General features: G+C 43.8%; 5 protein-coding genes across 5 annotated transcripts; 3 read left to right on the top strand and 2 right to left on the bottom strand.

Moving 5' to 3' along the window:
* Positions 1-1,335: 1,335 nt before the first annotated feature.
* On the top strand, positions 1,336-6,348 carry AOL_s00043g771 (uncharacterized protein; the record flags this gene model as incomplete). The annotated part of the gene is made up of 4 exons (XM_011121257.1): positions 1,336-2,401; positions 2,572-3,088; positions 3,184-3,250; positions 3,319-6,348. The coding sequence occupies 4 exons, from the start codon at positions 1,336-1,338 to the stop codon at positions 6,346-6,348; spliced, it is 4,680 nt and encodes a 1,559-aa protein (XP_011119559.1).
* Positions 6,349-6,921: 573 nt separating this feature from the next.
* Positions 6,922-8,592, top strand: AOL_s00043g770 (uncharacterized protein; the record flags this gene model as incomplete). The annotated part of the gene is made up of 2 exons (XM_011121256.1): positions 6,922-7,216; positions 7,412-8,592. 2 exons carry the CDS (start codon positions 6,922-6,924, stop codon positions 8,590-8,592), a joined length of 1,476 nt encoding a protein of 491 aa, XP_011119558.1.
* A 1,402-nt stretch (positions 8,593-9,994) lies between these two features.
* Positions 9,995-11,056, top strand: AOL_s00043g769 (uncharacterized protein; the record flags this gene model as incomplete). Its single annotated transcript, XM_011121255.1, has 1 exon — positions 9,995-11,056. One exon carries the CDS (start codon positions 9,995-9,997, stop codon positions 11,054-11,056), a length of 1,062 nt encoding a protein of 353 aa, XP_011119557.1.
* Positions 11,057-11,724: 668 nt separating this feature from the next.
* AOL_s00043g768 (uncharacterized protein) lies at positions 11,725-13,550 on the bottom strand (the record flags this gene model as incomplete). Its single annotated transcript, XM_011121254.1, has 2 exons — positions 11,725-12,699; positions 12,801-13,550. 2 exons carry the CDS (start codon positions 13,548-13,550, stop codon positions 11,725-11,727), a joined length of 1,725 nt encoding a protein of 574 aa, XP_011119556.1.
* A 1,132-nt stretch (positions 13,551-14,682) lies between these two features.
* Positions 14,683-15,336, bottom strand: AOL_s00043g767 (uncharacterized protein; the record flags this gene model as incomplete). The annotated part of the gene is made up of 1 exon (XM_011121253.1): positions 14,683-15,336. One exon carries the CDS (start codon positions 15,334-15,336, stop codon positions 14,683-14,685), a length of 654 nt encoding a protein of 217 aa, XP_011119555.1.
* Between the last annotated feature and the right edge of the window lie 704 nt (positions 15,337-16,040).

Here is a 16,040-nt window from a genome sequence, read left to right as displayed (position 1 = left end):
CCTATCAGAGCAAAACTGCAACCAACGAGTGTCTGGAATGGGCTTTCAATGGTGAGACAGGCTTCGGAGTTTTCGAACAAACGCGAACACGAAGCCTTAGATGAATAATATCATAAAGTATCCCAATCGATCTCGAGTGTTGGTTGGATATAGTTGGATATCTGATGTTGGGTGGCTTGAGGTTGGACCGATGGAATTGCGCTAAATTCTCGGGCTGATATAGCGAGGCAACATGCAATAATATATACTTAATTAATAACAGGAACCCTCGCTACCCTGTTAACATTCGTATATCGACTAATCCATCGAATCCGATTGATCCATGTACCTGTTCATGTGAATAAGGACTGGTACTTACCTAAGAAGTAAGTAGGTACCTAAGTATATAGCTATAGATGCATCTAATGTTGGAAGTCTTAAGTTTAATAACGTTTCGAGTTTATGAGGTTCAGTGTTGCATTCTGTACCTTCAACACAGTTTGCAGACATGTCAGTCTCGACACTAAACCAGCTTAGCTCAGCAGACATGTCTGGCCAGCTGGATGTGCTTGCAGTTTGAAGGATCCTAGCTAGGATCTGATATCTGCTGCCGTATGCGTATACGTGGCAAGCAGCTGTCGGGGGGCTGTGTTGTGCCATTCAGCGAGGCGCCATTGCGAACTCATTGATATCTAGTATTATAATGTCCAGAGAAGTCGAGAAGAGTCGCTGTTTTTGTGGAGAGCACTATATTCTCAAGGAGATAAGTGTGTATGCGAATGGTCGGCCGATTGTGTGGATATTAAAAATTAAAATTTTATAACCGGTTCGTGGCGCCATGGCCTCAAGGCTGATCAGCTTCTGAATTCAACATTGGCAATGCTTGCCGTATGCATACGAAAACCTGGAGAAGATGAAGATATTGCCTTATATACTGCCTTGGATGTTAATATAATTTAAATTTAAATACCTCCAGACCAATATTATATTATCCATGATGTAATTTCCGGCCACAATTCCCGTTTTAGTATGGGAATGATCAAGCAGAAGTTAAGGATCAAAGTATTTCTCTTCTTTTCTTTTTTCTCTTCAGTTTTTGGATCCTTCTTAAATTTCCAGTAGCCAGACTTTATTTATAATTTATGTTAATAACCCCTCCATCCCGTAGATAAATACTATTCCATGAATGTCTAGCCTCTTGAATTATATATATTGCGCGACTTTATTTATTTATAATCATCTATCCATAGGTCGAATATCGATCGAAGCGCAACCGTTTAAACAAAAACACATCTGGATTCAGATCTATAGGTATATATGCATACAATTCTGGATTGAGACCTTTTACTTCTAGCAATGGAAGTTCTCCAGTTGACCGGAAAAGATGATTTTATCACTCCTCCCAATGCAAATTCCGAGGACGAAGTCGACCCAGCTCTACGTCTAGAGCTTCCCATTGAGAAGGATTTGATAATTCTAAAACTTCCACGCGACGAAAGCCGACGAAAGGGGGTATATGACACAATCTCTAAATATCTGGAACGGCTTCCATGGACCCAAACCCAAGACGGCCTAGTCGATTCTAAAGATATTAGCACGAGCCTTAAACAGCAAGAAGCTTTCTCCAGCGGGAATAAGACTCCATCATTAGTTAACCAGTCGAAAGGAAAACAAAGAGACCTCACATCGGAAAGATTCTACAGCTCCACCGAATGTACTGAGTCGCTTAGAATACTAAGCACACCCCCCTGCAATGTGATCGAAGCAAGGTCGCTATCTAGAGAGATTAAGCTTGTACCAAAACGCCGTGAATCTATCAGTTGTGACAATAACTTCATACCTGAAACCCTACAGGACGACAACGGCGAAACCGATTTCTATCGGTCCATATTTACCCACACTATAAAGCAGAAGACTTCTTCAGCTACCATCAAGCAGCGGCTCACTGACGCAGACGACCTTCTCGGTTTCCTTGCCGTCGCCGAACACAGAAAAATCGATTTTTTGCCCTTCGAGTGTGATGACACCAACCCCATTGGTAAAGGTGGAACGGCAAAGATAACTAGAGGAGCAAAAGTCTTGACAACTAGAGGTGATAATCTTGGTCTTGTTTTCAAACGTACCAAAGCAGAAATTGATGACGAGAACCAAGATATAGCTACAGTCTATCGAGCTGTACTATCAGAAGTCTATATTCTTGGTCATCCTGTTGTGCGACACCACCCTAATATCAACAATCTACAGGGAATCTGCTGGGAAGTCGTCCAAAATAGGCCTTGGCCTGTTCTGATATTTAAACAAGCGCCATATGGCGACCTTGGTCAGTTTATGAGGACGGAAGAGGGGAGGAACCTTGGGTTGAAGGATAAGATCAAACTTTGTTGGGAAATGGGAAATGCCCTTCATTTAATGCATAGTTGCAGTGAGTATATGCAAGTCTACCCCTAGAGCTTTCTCCAAGAGTTCCTCGGGCTTCTCATAACCCCTAAAAGTTTAACGTATATAGGGGCAGCTCTGGGCCTCGAGACTAGCGTATAAATAAGAGAAGAATGCAATAGGCTCTCTTGCTGACAGTTGACCGGATTACCATAGATGCCATTCATGGAGACATTAAACCCGAGAACGTTCTCATTTGTAAAGACGCAGATGGAAGGTTTTTAGCACAAGTGATAGACTTTGGATATTCAACAATCTTCGCAGACGAAGAAAATGAAGAAGTTACCCTCCCTACATCATGGCCTTGGACAGCCCCCGAGATAAAGCCACGGCAGCCAGTCACATTGGAGCAAGCAAAGGCAGCAGACATATTTTCATATGGCCTTCTTTGCTTCTGGCTTCTCTGCTACGGTGTTCTAGAACCAGAACCTGGCTCGCCTATATATACCCCCAACAGATACACTATTGACCAGAACAAGAGCTCTCCGCGGTTCGCAGCCGATGTATGCAATACGATAGCCTCGATTCTAGCCAATGAGCCAGAGGATATCCGCCAACGTCTGGCCCTTGACTACTTTTTTCAACGGGTCCTGTTCTTTAGTGAGGGGTCACAGAACCAGGAGAAGAGAGTCCTCGACGTTGATACCCTACCACGTCTCTTCGGTCTCCCAGAGTATGTTACATACACTGCCTAAAAATCATCTTACCTGTTCCAAGTGGTGAGAATTCGATGGAGTTACGAACTAATTAAAATCATTTACGTATCAGGCGCCCACTACCATTGTTAAAAAAATATGGGAAATCTTCGCTTCTCAAGTCGCAGGCATCATTTAAGGTAAGCATTCGTCGCTTTGCAAATTTTATTAAAAAACCTTTGAGTAGCCTAGAGCTAAGACCCTTCAGTTGCCAGCACTGCTATCAAGGCTATCTAAGTGCCCACAAATCGTCATAGATGATGTTTTCAAGCGACTCGTGGAACGAACAGAGGCTTGTCTTGAAGATGACTCTTGGGATGCTAGTTTGGGAAGTCTTGCCTACGATCTAGCTTTGTGCCACGAGCTAGGCTTGGGGACAGACAGGTCGCCCGAAATGGCCGATATCTGGTGCAACATAGCAGGAACAGATCGTGCGGCGCTTGGTAACGTAGTCAAAATGATGGAATCGGATACAAATGGTCTCTATACCATCTTTAACCTTGAGTTCTCCGATCGGCACTCAAGTTTAAAACGGGCTGAAGAGAAAGAAAATGATGCTATCAAATTTTCTGTTCCCTGGCTCGACAAAATCCTTGAACAAAAGGACGACGAATCTATTGAGTACGACTCGAGAGTCGTTGATTTGGACAACGGGAGTGATGAGTCTTGGGTAGGTTATCTTGAAAAGGGGAAAGATGAGGAAGGCTTTTTCGTGTCGTGGATGCAGTTTAACTCTTCTAGTCATGATAATCCCGACACGAGTTCCGACCGCTCCATTTCTTCATCTCAGCTCGTCGTTTTCCCTGCATCAACCAAAGCTATCTTGGACCGAGGAGCCCTAAGAGCTAAACAAATTCAACTTTGTGCAAGTTTGGAGGCAAAGAGAAACGTTATTGGGTCCGAGCATCAAGATACTCTCAAAGATATCAACACGCTCTATTACCTTTATTGCAAATCCAATGAGCCTACAAGTACGATCTTAGCTCTGCAGGAAGAGATCTTCGAATTACAACAAGCAATGTTCGGACCCGAAAATCCTGAGACGGAAAAAAGTACACAAAGCCTCGCAAAGCTCTACATGCAAAGAAAGGAATGGAAAAAAGCACGCCCTCTTATTATGACCCATCTTGCCATGGTCAGGAAAGCCTTTAACCTGGAGGGGGAAAGTGGCCGCAAAGCTGTAGAGTTACTCGAAATCCTCACCGAGAAGGAGGGCGACGTTCTGATACATCACGAACCAGCTAGCACAGCGACAAAACGGATCCTTGCACAGTATATGCTACTGCTCGAGGCATATGACCGGGGAGACGTTAGATTACTTGCACCGTTGATGAAGTTGATGAACATCCAAATAGACCAACTTATGCATCACAATACTTCCTCTCGTGAAGGGGATGATATTGAATTGCTCATTTCAACCTCTGTGCTTGGATTGAAGCGGCTAAAGGGGACTATCTGTGATGTGGGTCAATTGGTTGGAAGCAATCACAGTGAGGTCGCCCGCGCCAAAGAGGTTGCGGCCCTTGGCCACCTAACTCTCGGTGCTGTCAGGCATGGGGAGATTTCGCTACCCGAGAAAATACGCCATACCGTAAAAGCTAACAGACTCCTAGGGGAAGTTATCTTCCCTAAAGGGAATCCAGCCTGTATACCGATACGACACAAAGGGAGGGGGGCCTTCACTCTCGATTCTAATACGAGAGATGATCTGCATCGTAGGCCAGAGGCCTACTGCGAAGGGGCAGACCAACTAGCCCTTTGGATTGCAATTCAAAGCCAACTAAACGAGCTTATTTCGGACCTCAAATCGGAGATAAATAAAGTTCGAAAGTTTCTTGAGAAGGTTCCTGGAAGCTTCCTTGCTAGGGCAGGCAGCACCCTAGAGCTGGCTGAAACGGCCACTTCTGACCCTGGGCGCAGGGCTGACATCAAGACGGGGTTACCATATTTACGCAAGCTTTTGATCAACCTAAGGGAGGCATGGGCGTTAAGACATTTCGAAGGCCCTTTATTACTGAGATATTATACAGAATCTTTGCTTTATCTATACAGGCTGAATGCTCATGACGAGGATTTGAAAGATCATTTCGACGAGGCGGTCGAATCTATGGAGCAGGAAGTACACAAGGCCGAAAACGAGAAAGATATTGCGGAAATCGTACCGAAATTGTACAGGTTACTAGAGCAACGTTATGAGGCGCATTCAAAAATTGGCGACTTACAAAACATGGCGTTGTGGTCAGAGCAAATGTCGTATTTTGATCATGATAGAAACAATACTAATGACTCGAAGCGAACGACTAACCCCGGGCACGAGGCTCTAAAGGACGATTACATCGACTGGTTACAAAATTCGGTAATGCTATATGAAAAAATATACCAGGAAGTGGGTGGCACGGATAGTAGGGAAATTCTTATAGCTGTTTGCGAGCGCCTTCTTCGTGAACGCGGCATACTGCAACCTTTAAAAGATGTTGTAGATGTCTGTGTTTTATTGGCTTCACTTTATCTGGATCGCGGTGTTGAGAATAGTTCTTCTATGGGGGTTCTAGAAGATGGCTTGCTCTTAATTACTGACATTGGTCAGAAGGTTATCAGCCAAATTTTCTACAACTGCGAACTAGCAGGCTTAAAACCAAGCGATTCCGATCCTCGCGGGCCCATAGACTTTAGAGCTCTAGCTACTATCGGCGGGGCACAGCCTCATAAAATGCGGCAGGAATATGAGAAGGCTATTTCGCTACTACCGAATTATGATCAGGCAGCCAATTCGAAAGTACCAGAAGCCGCGCTATTAAAATCAGTCGGACCGGAAGACGTGGCAATGGTACTGTTGAGGGTTCAACCTTTCATGGCAAGTTTGTTAGCAATATGCTTTTTATTAAGATTCTTCATTTCCAATGACGAGCGCGGAGCGGGGGGTAATCGCCGTCAATACCTTGACCAAGCTCAGATCTACACAGAACTCGGTTCGAGATTGATTCAACCTACGAGCCCTTATATCATGCTGCTCGATGAGATTAACAACTCTATTGCGAGTATCAAGAACAAGCTCGATCAAGGCGAGGTATGGGAAGATCAACTCGAACTTTCATCACGATTCAAACATTTGCGCGATGTATATTTCCCATACATCAAGGAAAACCATGTGAGCAAGCAGGCTAGCAAACGGATCATGCCCTCGGGACTTGGGTCTTGGCTTTTTCGAGACGATATCTCCTCGTTGATATGGCTTTAGGTTGCACTTAATACTCCTATATACATAGCCTGTAGTTGGTGTCGACTTTCATGTCTGATGTGTAGTACGTTGTACTTATTTGATTGTTTGGTACGCAGTAGCATTAGTTCTGGTTTATAACGTTTGCGAGACTAAGGTTTATATGTAATTTAATAATGATATTATATGGTTATTGCCTCTGAACTTAGCTTAGCTTAGCTGGCCGGCTGTGTAATGTTGCATTTTGTATATCTTGTTGTTGTTCATCGCCTGGGGAATTAGTAATATATCATCCCGCTACTAACTAGGTACTTACCTAGGTAACAATCGCCCAAGGCTCATCGGAGTTAACGTTACTACTTCACATACCTTCATCTCTCATCTCACTTTAAGTACGTACGCGTACGCCAACGTTTGAAGAACTTACAACCTCTTATCGATCCTTTTATTCCTCGGGTTCCAGGCGACAAGTCTCTCTTCGAAAGGTTGAGTTAACATAGGTAAACTTACTTAGCTCAACTAGCCTTAACTTCTCAGTTGAGAGCCTTACATCGTAAGCTCCATCCTCATTAGAACGTCACATACTACCCCGCCATGGACTCCGACATCCCCCCACCGGGCATCGACGAACCGAACCAGGTCCTCCTACGAGGTCCTTCAATATCATCCGATCCGGTTGCTTCAAGTCCACTTCCAGCTTCACTAAGTTCCGAGGTATCCGTCGACAAATCGACGACTACCTCCGGGCTCGAGCGGCCTAAAGCGACAGCTGCCGGTAGCTCTGGCGACGATATCATCCCACAACCCCTGCAGAAACGTCGGACCAGTAGTTTCGAATACCATGAAGACGGTCCATCGCAATATGATAGCTTGAAGCTTGTTTCCAGGGGTAAGTTTCATCAATTCCTAAATATCCGGAGTAACTACTTAGGTACCTACATACTTGCGATCTTCGCGATGCTGGTTGTCTGACTTCAAACGTTAACCCCCACCACAACACACCCCACCCCTCCATCGCCATCTCCCCATCCCATTTCCACTATATTCACTAGAAACTTACAAATTGACTATCAAATAAACATAGGCCCAAACCCCATTTCCCCTCTTTTCCTCGACCTCCTTCGAGGTAAAATTCGCGAAGCCGAACGTCAACTACACTTCGCCCTCCTCTCAACCTCGACTCGCGACTCCCATGATGCCTCAAAACGTTGTTCCTGCGCTTTGGCGGAACTGGACTACGTCCGACAACGCGTAATCCTCCCACCACCAATCCAACTCCTAGATGCCAGAGTCCTACGAACCACAGCGCTATCAACATTACAATATGTCGGCGTTGGTGAAGATAGAGTTCTCGATGCTAAGAAAGCCGAGAATCTAATAGAAAGGGCCTTTCAGGTACTGGGAGAATTAGTGGATTGGGAGGAAGTCAAAAAGAGAGGCGCAGCCGTTGAGATGTTGGAGGAGTTTTTGCCTATGTGTTATTTTGGGAAGGATGCCGGTGGGAAGGTATTACCTGATGAGACGACTTCGGAGGATACCGCTGAAGGTGAAGAAGGGACCATCGATTTTACGGAATCGTTGGTACTGTGGTATCAAATGATGGTAGACCATGCCAAAATCACACTAGTTAAAACAGAGATAAAAGAAGGCGTCCACGGAAAGAAGATCAAGATCGAGAACCTTGCCAAGGCCGGTCGGCTCTTCGCCGTCGCTTTAGAAGGCATGAAAGAAATCTACGAAACAGACGGGAGTGTTGATACTGAATACGTTGATTACAAGAAGAGTGCCGAAGACGGACTCCAAAGAATCGCAGATATCGCTGTCAGAGTGTGGAAGCAAGACGAACTAGTCGAGATTATGGAATCAACAACGCCCAAGTTGGATATGGAGAACATCAAACTCAAGGTCATCAAAGCGATGCAAAAAGCTCAAGAAGAATCCCAAGAAAGAGCTAAGAGGAAAGAGCAAGCGAAAGAAGATGGATATGCTGATAGACCACCAAAGACACCAGCCAATGATGATGGACCCGAAGAGGAGGAAGACATCTCTAAAAATAAGGGCAAGGGGAGAGCTACCGATGCTGATGACGAATTTACACCGCTCAGTCCGAAGCCGATATCTGCGAAAGAGAAAGGGAAAGGCAAGGCGATTATCCTGGATGATGATGAAAAAGAAAAGGGACTGCCCGCGTATACCCCATGCACAGAGATCCCAAACACTGGCCAGAAAGAGGATGACTGGGTCATTGTTGAACCAAAGGAATAAACTCATATGTTAGCGTTTCTGGATATCAACTCAATCTCTTACCTGTTTTCTGTTAACAACAGTTCTTTCCCCAAACTAACTTAAAGCTACAAAGCAATTTTTCATTTTCCTTTTTCATTTCTATTTTTTTTTTTTTTCCATCTTTCTTCCGCTTATTCCTTACTAATCTTTGTTTCCTTTCAAATCAGCCGCACCATTGTGAGCCTTCCGGCTAAGTTAACGTTCTAGTTTTCATTCTCTTTTTTTTCCGTATTTTTTTTGTCACAGAAATCCACACTTCTTTTGCAAGGGGGCTTCGGTGGGACACGGAGGAGAAACTAGGATTTTAAAGAACTCGGCGTTTTTTTTTTTTTTTTTTTTTGATTATATTAGCTATTAGATGCTGTTTATTACTACTAGTTATCTTTTTATCGTCAGAGCAAAGGGAAATGAACCAAGTTTATACACTTTTTTCGATGGCATCTGTTTACCTCTAACTTTTAGGCCTGGGTACGTACGAGACAAACTTCCACCGCCAGCTACAAACTTTGATATGCGTATGGCAAGCGGGTTTAAACCCGTGGGAAGTGCGATTGCATGCTACGAGGAGCAACCGAAATAGTTTCATCCTCGTCAGGCTGTAGCTTCAAATCCGGCCAGACTGAACAGTTACACTCAGTGTATATACTACATCTACTAAGGTATTGACATCTACGACTTGTGGATTTGTGTATCCATACGCGCGATCTTTGGAACCTTTACTAAACTGTGTCGGACATAATTATAATATAATATTTGGAGTGGCTAAGATTCGATTCGTGTTTGTTTAGAATAAATCTTTCGGAAAAAAGACAAAAAAATGCATACCTTATTCAAGGCTACGGTGTTTAGGTAGCTAGAAGTGAATAACGGTAAATACTCTGGGAACAATTGTTAGCCAATTGCAATCACATTAGACATTCCAACGACGAGGCGTCGAAAAATCCGAAAATTTATCGGGCAATGGGTAGATTTGCGGAAAGAAAAAGAGAAACCAGCGATCCTATATAGAACAAATGTGACAAAAGGCATACCAGGGAACAAAAGTACCCGAACATGATGCGATGGTACGAAGGGCGCAGCCTTCTCAAAAACTCAATACTTAAGGTACCTCGAAAAAGGATATGTCTCCATGCAATCGATAGTATATACAAGTACTTAAATATTTACTTCTTAAGTAGACTACATTGAATATCATATTATATATCACCACCTACGAATCCGGACGGACCAATACAAGTTATACATACTTACATCTTAAGTAGTAAGTCCACTATCTACTAAAAGCTACCAAGTTCTTTCTCTTAATTTTCAATAAAAAAAGAAACAGGAAAAAAAAGAAACATCAACCGTCGACATATACCGACATCACGATATCGCCAAAATGCATACCGCCTACTTGCACCTTCAAAATCCCACACTGCCAACACACCCGCACCCACACCAACAGTATCACCACCCGCATCACCGTCTCCTCCCGGTCCCCTCGACAGGAATCATCACCATCACCGTCCTGTTACTTCTTCTGACATTCTACCACTTCCTCTTCACAAACCTCAACTCTTTCCCCCAACATCAACGTCGTCATCATCAATCCCTTCTTCAACCTAGAGATTACACCCCTCCGCCATCTTCAAAACTTCGATGTCCATACCTCTACTTCATCGAGACATACTTCAAACACAAGTACAATGAAGATAAAGATGAACCTACAAAGACTACTAATTCATTCCCATGTCACTCTTCCACCCTAATTCCAACGGTCCAGTACTCTCCATCATCATCATCATCATCATCATCATCATTGGATAATCATTCACTATCAGACATAAATACATCTCTTCTATATCCACCTTCCATCACAGGGAACCCAGCATCATCATTCCTCTCTCACTATAATATCCCAAGTACCCTCATAACCACAACCACCTACAAACCCACCACGTCCACGTCATCCCCCCTTTGGGCCCCCCCAAGACCAAAACCTCCAGCCCCGTCACTATCACCATCACCATCACAAACACCATCACAACCGCGATCACCACCAGAACCCCAAATCCTAAAGGAATCAACCTTCCTAACAACCCTAACAATCCTCTCAACCCTTCTGCTCATCTCCCTCAACATCTTCATTTGCACCTTTCTCTACCAACGCCATAAACTACTTCGAAATAATAATAACCGAGCTGATAACAATAATACACCCAACAACGGTGGCAACAGCAACGAGGCTGATGACAATGATGATGACGACGATGACGGGAAGTACGGTAATATAACAATCCAACTTGATCCAGAGGACCCAGAGGTTTTCAATCCCCCAAATGGTACCAGTAACAACAACAATAACAATAATCCTGGCCAGGAAAACTGGGAAATTATACACCTTGGGCCCTTTGATTATCCACAACAAACACAACCACGAAACCATTGCCAACTCTTTTAAAGTCATTGGAACCCCTCGAGAGTAACAAAAATGAAAGGCTGGAGATAATCTTCACTATCAAGATTGTCGTTCCTTTCCATGTTATGTCAAAGCATCTGGAGTTCAATATAAGGAGTATTTCCGGGAAGGTGTTCTATTATTTAGGAGGAAGCGGCGTTTGGATATATTATTACTTAAGTACTTTGTCATCTGTTTTAAATTTGAATATTTGTATTATTATATCATTTGAATGGTTCTTCACTTATACATATCATTAAAAAAACATATGATCGAAAAAAAAAAAGAAAGGGACATGCAAAAAAGATCGTGACTCCATAGAAATGCAGCCTCATCTTTCCCATTAGAAATCCTTTTCAAATAAGACCCCCAATAAAAGAAGGATTTCAAAAGAGAGGGAGAGGGAGTCAAAGGGAAAAAGAACGCCAAATGCTCAAAGCAAACATGTGAACATGTGGACATGTTATCTAAAAATCAACCATGCATCGTGAAACAATCCTGCTAGAAAGGAGGACGAGTGGGGGAAAGGAAAAAGAAAGCAAATAATTTCAGCCTTCTTTCTAAAGCAATCACAACCACAATCCCCAAATAGATCTCCTGCAGACCAAACCAGAAAGATAAAGATGCAAATAGTATATCCCATCCAACTCCCGCAACGATCAAAAAGGGTTTTACATCATCTTGCTGCCTCTCTCCAAAATCTCATCCTCACTCATCCCTTCCTCCTCTCTAAACCTCCTCACAACCACGAGACAAACAAGTGTAACCGCACTGCCCACCATAAACACACTGTCGAACCACCCATCCACCCATCTAACATCCAACATAACCCCTAACGCACTCCCCAGCACGCTTCCCATGTTTTTAGGCAAAGAGCTCCTCAAAAGCACAGCCGCGGACATCACATAAATCGCCGTAACCTGACTAACCGCCAACGCCAGTCCCGCATGTCCCCAAACGCTGGGGGCAGCTTTAGTAATCATATTAAAAGTTGTTAAGACAGAATTCAACGATCCCAAAATGATAACGCCTGAAAATCCAAATCCGATGTTCCGACTCCATGCCTCTCGGTTTAGATCCGGATCGTAGTGTTTAATTATTATCGCGAGTATATTCCCTATTGGGTCCTTTTGGGAGAATGTAACCGTTCCGCCGTGGGCGGCTGTACTCCATGCTGAGAACCTGAGGAGTAAAGTGGAGGATATACGGTAGATACAGTATATCGCAAAGGCGAATTGGACGACACCGTACATTCGTCCTAGTATTGTTTGAGATCGACCTTGCTCCTTGAGTCGGGTTGTGATGTTTTGAACGTCGTTTCCAAGACTAGTTTGCATGGCTACTAGGCCGGAGATTTCCATCTGTAGTGCTGAAGCCTCTTTAAAGTCGTCGTTGCCACCACGGAGAGAGGACATCATTTTGGTGAGGATACTGCCCGCGCCCGTGTTTATCTCTGGTGATCCCTTGGAACCCAATTTTCGTTCAATGGCGGCGAGCTTTAGACGCTTAGCTTCGAGCATTTCGTTTGTGACATCTAGACCGCCTTGGGCACGACGGAGGTCGGTTTCTGAGACGGGCTTTTGACGACGAATGAAGCAGTACCAGGGAGCCGAGATGGCACCAAAGCCGGAGAGAAGGGCCATCAACTGTGTATATATCCACCCTTATTAGATTCAACATTCATTCAAACAGCGTCAAGAGGCTGAAGCTCAAGAAGAGAAAGGAGAAGTGAGGAAAAAAGACTTACAGAAACACCGATAACACCCAATCGACTCAAACACTCATCACTAACTCCCTTTGCTGTAGTCTCAAACGACACATTTCCATCCGGGAACAAAGCTTCATCAATAGGCGGCAACGGCAAATGATCCCCCAATTTATAAAATAACCAAATCCAAGTCCCGAACATCAAAACCATCGCAACACTTTTGCTCTTCTTCCTCCAATTACCTCCTCTTTTCGTCGATGTTGGAGACATGATTTCATGACTACTTTCGTCCCTTCTATGGATAAACGAGTAGATTTCGAGTAACGGTGCAACGACTATCAGCATCACTAGCAAGACGTTGGTGGTACACCGAAACCATAGCCATCGCGCGGACATATCACCCCAATCCATTATTTCACATAAGATCAACTCGCCGAGGACTCCTGTGGTACCGAGGGTTATGGCGAAGACAACGGCGCTTAATCGGCGGTAAAGAGTTGACGCAGAAGTCGTTCGGATCATCGGCGGGAGGGATAGAGTGGGTGTGAGGGCCGATCGGGAGCCATTTTGATCGTTTGTGAGGTAGGGAAATAGTCGGAAAAAGGCGAGTAGAGAGATTAGAAGGAAAGTGGTGAAGAATGGGACGGACGAGAGGGTGGTGAGGAGGAGGGATGATGTGAAGGGAGTGGCAGCGGCCTTGTTGAGGCCTGGCGGGAAGCAGGTGTCATCGGTACATTGGTCGGCGATGATGCCTGTAGGGAGTTCCGAGGTGGATAGCATGGAATCCATCGTGATGGCAGTGATAGTGGTGATGGTACCCGTGGAGGTTCAGATGGGACGAAGAGCGGAGAGCGGAGGCCTTATAAGGGGGGTGGGACCAGCCTCACAGCGATGATGACGACGAAAAAGTTCAAGCTCAGTTAAATGTGAGGCTAGTAAGCTTCCGGACTGAGACGGTGTTTATTATAAGACACTTTTATGCGGGAGGATGCCCAGCATTCCCGACGACAACAACAAACTGATAAATATAATGATGATGGTAATGATGATGGTGGTGGTGATAAGAAAGAAGAAGAAGATGTTGATGTTGATGTTGATGTTGATGTTGAGGCTGAAGGAGAAGGAGAAGGAGAGAATTGATTCGAGTTCAAACGATGGCAGCATCATATCGACAGGGCATAAGCAGGGCTTCGAACAGGGTCCCCGGCACACCGAACGGGGTTGCATCTGGTCGACTCTGGCCCACCCGTCGTCGCCACCAACATAACATCCGCATTATCATATGACATTCGATACTATATTAAAACATCTTCAAGATCGAATTGAATTGAATCGATTATATTTTGTATTTTTTTTTTTTGTCGACATAGGCGGTAATAAACCCTCGACGCTATATATAGTATCGATATCCCGGTTCATGCATCATGCATCATGGATACTCCAAATACTGCGCAAACAACACCAGTTCCCGTCTACAAACCTCAACACCTTAAGCTAGCATATAATCTACGAAGCGGATCTCTAGATTTTGAAGATTGGGCCGGGTCTAGTTTAAAAGACAAAAAGATACTGACTTAGATATTTTACAATTAAATAGACTCACTTACAATATATATAGGTATATATGTGGAATCGCCCCCAAAAAATCTGAATATGCATTCGATTCGATACGAATACTCTAATCTAATGCTCGCTATCATATGATCTAAAATTAAAAAGAACTACAGCTATCGGGTACGAGTATAACTAGAGACAAGGATTAATATTCCGAAGACAATCTATAGAAAGAGCAAAGTGGAAGGATGGAAGAAGATCCAGGGTGCCTCCAGCAACCAGTCTATTCACAAAACGTATCCACGAAGCTAATATTAATACAAAAAGGCGGGAAGAAACAATTCGCTGAGGAAGAAAAAAAAAGGAATCAGGGAATAGGTGAACTCGACGGATAAGGTAGGTAATGTTGCAGTGCCGGCTTCTCTAGCGCTATTTCTTCGTACACCCGGCGGTCAATCCGTCGAAGAGGGACAATCGCATGAGGTGAAGATGCATCCTTATCATTCCCTTTCTCCTTATCAATCCCTTTCTCCTTATTATTCCCTTTGTCCTTCTCATTCCCTTTCTGCTCATTATTTTTTCCCGCCGGCTTATCATCATCGTCATCATCATGTCCCTCTCTTACTATTGCCGCTAGCATTGCATAATTCCCCCTCAGCACTCTTCTTTGGTAGCAAGCTGTCGGTAGATAAAACCACGTCTCTATCCAAACCGGATATCTTCTCAAAAACGTATGGTACAAAATGAGATCGCACATCCTACGTCGTTCCCCTCCCTGGTAGTATTCTCCTGCGATTCCATTTCTGAGATCCCGAACCACGGCCCTGATGTTTTCTTGATGTACCTTGTAGCGTTTTTCATCGGATTTTAGATGCCTCTGAAGGATGGAGATGTGAATATCGATGTCAGATTGAGAGATTCCTAGTCGTTTGATGAGAGTTGGGGACTGTGGTGGAGGAGGAGTCAGTCGGCTTCTGAGAGGTCTGTATAAGAGTAGAGAATCTAATGCTTGGTATGGCATTTTTGGATTATTGATATATATAATCAATGCGGTGGTCCGCGGCGTGAGCGAGGAGGAATGTTATTATATGTATGAATTCGCACGAGATGTAATATTGATCATGCATCATGTAATTGAAGAGAAGGATGGTATCTGAATAGAAAATACCTCAATCAAAATTAATAAATCGATGAACAATATTAATCTGATATCAATACAATAAACTTTCTATCTCTTCCTCCAGACTGTCTCATCATCACTTACATATCCTTTGAACACGCTCGCTGGCGTAGATCGCAAGTGGTATAACTAAATATATTATACTCCGATATCTTTTGAGGTGTTTTGTATTAAGATTGAGACAGATCCTCGACAGCAGAATAGATGTATAGACGTCGATCAGATGCAAGTAGGTACGCTTAGGTAATCATTGTCTCGTCGCCAGACTCCTCAACTGTGGGTAATCAGTGTCACAATTACTAGTTATTTGATAAGAGAAGTAGCTGAATGGTGATTGGTATGGTATTACCTGTTAATCAGGACCAGGGTAGATTTAAGAAGAGGGGTAATAGTAGTACCTGTAATAGTAGTATTGAAGGGTATGCTATCCAGTTACCGCGTTCATCTCGATCACCCTGCAGACTTTGTATCTATGCAAATAGTCTAGATTCTACTTTTTATTCCTGTACTCCATAGCAATCGCAGACTTAATATTATTCTCCATA

The sequence above is a fragment of the Orbilia oligospora genome, assembly GCF_000225545.1.
Source record: "Orbilia oligospora ATCC 24927 unplaced genomic scaffold scaffold00043, whole genome shotgun sequence".
Classification (NCBI taxonomy): Eukaryota; Fungi; Ascomycota; class Orbiliomycetes; order Orbiliales; family Orbiliaceae; genus Orbilia; species Orbilia oligospora.
Note: the sequence above shows the minus strand (reverse complement) of the source record. Positions and strands in the feature narration are given on the sequence as shown.